The sequence below is a fragment of the Trichosurus vulpecula genome, chromosome 1 (genome assembly GCF_011100635.1).
Source record: "Trichosurus vulpecula isolate mTriVul1 chromosome 1, mTriVul1.pri, whole genome shotgun sequence".
Lineage (NCBI taxonomy): Eukaryota > Metazoa > Chordata > Mammalia > Diprotodontia > Phalangeridae > Trichosurus > Trichosurus vulpecula.
In genome coordinates this window covers 156264910-156268640 of record NC_050573.1, presented here as the reverse complement: position 1 = coordinate 156268640, position 3731 = coordinate 156264910, and the positions used below count along the sequence as shown (strand labels likewise).

General features: G+C 41.0%; 1 protein-coding gene across 1 annotated transcript; it reads right to left on the bottom strand.

Annotated features, from left to right (window-relative positions):
* Positions 1-2791: 2791 nt before the first annotated feature.
* LOC118830019 (peptidyl-prolyl cis-trans isomerase A-like) lies at positions 2792-3301 on the bottom strand. The gene has a single exon (XM_036736889.1). It carries the CDS (start codon positions 3296-3298, stop codon positions 2795-2797), a length of 504 nt encoding a protein of 167 aa, XP_036592784.1. The 5' UTR covers positions 3299-3301; the 3' UTR covers positions 2792-2794.
* Between the last annotated feature and the right edge of the window lie 430 nt (positions 3302-3731).

Below are 3731 nucleotides of genomic sequence, written 5' to 3'. Positions count from 1 at the left end.
AGATAGGATGCAGAGAAAAATTGATGCTTGTTCATTGAAAAATAAAATAAAATGTACAAAAAAAGATACATCTGTTATAAGCATCCATGAACTGATGAAACAAACTAAAAAAAAATAGGTCCTGGGAATATTAAGACAAAATGTGCCTTCGAAGATCTTAATAGCTTGGTGCTAGCTCACTGTCCTTATCTATATTACTTTACTTTAAAATAATATCAACAACCACAGGACTCAAGAAACATTTATCATATCTTTAGGCCTGGGCTCAATTTTCTCAATTATCAAGGCTTCTTGCAGTAGAGTTAACCAACCCTGGACTGTGAATAAAAACAATTCAGCTCTTGTTTGGGCCAAGCGCACATATTACTTGATTCCATTTCTATTTACGAAATAAAGCTAGTCTGCAAATAAAATTTGGTGCCATACTACGTGGGTGTGCATAAGGCCCCCAGGCAGACAAAATAAAAATAAAACGAAAGGAGAGCATGAGTTCATGAACTCCTTTACTATAAAATGAATGTACATATGCTCCCATATGGAGCAACTGTGGGACATATTCATCACTACACAAACGCATGCCACTTTCCTTATGTTTTCAAGCAATGTTGAAAATAATGGGAATAAACAGGACTGGATCTTGGTTATCAGAGAAGAAAAGTCTTGGGCATTTAAGCAATCTCTCTTCTCTTGGCACGGACACATTAGCATTCATTTCTCTTGCTCCTGGGTGAATAGTGTCATTGTAACTGTGTGTGTGTGTGTGTGTGTGTGTGTAATCGTAGCAAAATCATAATAAGATATGGGCAATAGAAATACAGAAGAAGAAATGGGCAGCCCTCTGCTAACATAGTATCTTTTTTTCTCGTCAGAGGGTCTTTTATCTTTACCTTCAGAGGAGGAGGGACGTTAGAATTTAGTGAGAACGTTTGCTACTGAGAGGGGAGTTTGGGAAGGGGTCATGTTCTTGCTGTAACAGGGCCATCTCCCACCCAAGCAAGATCAAGAAGGTGCTGCCTGACTTAAACAATTTCTAAATTACTCTTGCTAGCATCTCAGCCTAGAGAGAGATTTGTTGTGTGGCTGCAGCAAGATCAAACAGTAGCCCAGGCAGCAAGAAGCGGGTGCCTGAGTCCTTTCATGTGTAAAAAAAAAAAGCAAAACTTCTCAAACAGGTGCCAAGATTAATTGCTACTCCCAAGGGACTGGAGGTGATGTTGGGGGCCAGGGAATGGGTAAGCTTTCAGAATTTTAGTAAGGGAGCAAGCTTTGAGCAGAAAGGTTAACCAAGGAAGATAGAAAATTATCTAGTTGAAAACCACCCCAGTTGTGTGGTGTGACAGTTGAATGATGGATGAAGGTGGGAAAAGGGGATTCCTTTCAATGTGAGGGGCTGTAAGATTGCATGGCAATGAGGAAATCCAAGATCTCAATGTGCAGTATATTTGAAAAAACAGAAAGCCTGGAGTTTTTCTTCTCTGTGGAAAAAATGCAGTGTCATCAAAGGCGTTATCATGGGCTACTATCTTTTATTCAGAACAGGAGAAATCATGAGTGATCTGAAAGAAACTTTCCTTAAAATTCCTCCCATTACACTATGCTTTATGGTAAAGATTGTGGGAAAAGGGAAATAGAAGCTAATATTGTCATTTCTATCAAAGTCAATCAAGTAATTAACTAATTAATCATTTATTAAATAACTACTAGGTGCTGTGCACTGTGGATTAAAATACAAGACCACTCCATACTTCCTTTATCACATCCCTGAAACTTCTTCATCCTGGAAGATCACTTCAACCCTAAAATTCTCACATCGAAATTAACCTCTACCCCTTATGGTCTTTCCCTCTGAGTGCATAGCTCCTCCCAGAACCTCCATGTTAAGGAGGGCACCCGAACCAACCAAGTCTCATTCCTCTCAAGCATGCCCTCCAGATTTCACATCTACCCCTTTCAGCTTCCTTTCTTTTGTGAATTATCTTCCCCTATTAGAATGTAAGCTCATTGAGGGTAAGGACTTACCTTTCTGCTTGCATTTCTATTCTCAGGATTTAGCACTGTGTCTGACATGTAGTAAGTCCACGTTAAATGTTTGTTAACTGATTGAAATAATCTCTCTTCTCAAGGAGCTTATATTCAAATGATGGAGACTAGAACATATAAAGTAGCTAAAGAATAAATATAAAGAGAATAAATACAAAATAATTAAATGTAAGATTTTGAGAGAGAGGGCACTAGCAGTCTTCCTTTGATGTCTCAGGTGGCTGTAGATTGCACTGGGTTCCTTTCCTTCTTTTAAAGAATCTTCATTGTCTGATTTTTATTATCATTTTCCCCCTGTCTCATCTCTCATACTAAACCAGGAGCAAAATCTGTATTTAACTTGTAGGGTTATTTTGAGACTTAAATGAAGTAGTGTATGCAATACACTTTATAAATGTTAGTTATTAGCAAGAGGCAACATTGAGATAGAAGAAATGTGCTGGATTTGGAGTCTGGAAGACGAAGGTTTGAATCTTGCCTTAGATATTTAATGACTATTTGACCCTGGGTAAGCCACTTAATTAATCTCCCATTTTCTTTTTTTTTTTTGAAGTTTAGTTTTTATTTCATAATCATAAACTTAACTCTGTTGTCTAGCCAGACTTGTGGAAGGAAAAGAAAAATGAAATCCAAAGAGAATTGCAAGTGAGAGCACGAGGATTACAGGGTATAAGAGCAGATGGGGTTTGGGAGTGCTCTCTCCAGCTACAGAGGAATGGTTTGATGGTTAAGACAAAAAACAAAACAAAAAATCTTATGAGAGTTGTCCACAGTGAGCGATAGTGATCTTCTTGCTGGTCTTGCCATCCCGAGAACTGAAAGGCTCCATGTCTTCCACAATATTCATGCCTTCTTTCACTTGGCCAAAGACCACATGCTTGCCATCCAACCAATCAGTCTTAGCTGTACAGATAAAAAACTGGGGGCCATTTGTGTTGGGTCCAGCATTTGCCATAGACAAGATGCCAGGGCCAGTATGGTTCAGGATGAAGTTCTCATCAGCAAATTTCTCCCCATAGATGGACTTGCCACTGGTTCCATTGTGGCATGTGAAGTCACCACCCTGGCACATGAACCCAGGAATGATTCTGTGGAAGCAGGATCCCTTGTAACCAACTCCCTTCTCTCCAGTGCTCAGAGCACGGAAGTTTTCTGCTGTCTTTGGAACCTTGTCTGCAAAGAGCTCGAAAGTAATCCGGCCCAGGGGCTCCTTATCGACGGCGATGTCGAAGTACGTGCTGGGATTGGCCATGGCCATCGATGCCTGGGCTGGGCGCGACAGCAGAGGAACAGGCGGCAGGGATCGGCGTGCGGAGGAGGGAACCCAGACGAGGTCTCCCAGTGGCGGCATCTGCAAAGCGGCCTAATCTCCCATTTTCAGTTCCCTCATTTGCAGAATGTTGACAATAGTAGCACCTCCCTTACAACTATTATTAGAGATCAAAAAGAGACTGGACTTGTGATTTCACTGGCATAGGGAACCTCCCCAGTGAGATCATTGCTTTTACTACCAGCTCTATAATATACTCTTAGAGTTGCCTAGAGCTCTGAGAGTTTAACTTGCCTAGGGTGACCGAGCCAGCACATATCAGAGGTAATTCTTGAAGCCACACGGGATTCTTGAAGCCTGGAATCTCCAGTAGCTACTACCAAGCTTCAGGTGACCCATTGTCAGCCCTGAAGTGCGTGAA

What these genes read in the sequence shown, in the direction of transcription:
- LOC118830019 (XM_036736889.1), bottom strand. Translation starts at nt 3,298, where the DNA reads ATGGCCATGGCCAATCCCAGCACGTACTTCGACATCGCCGTCGATAAG.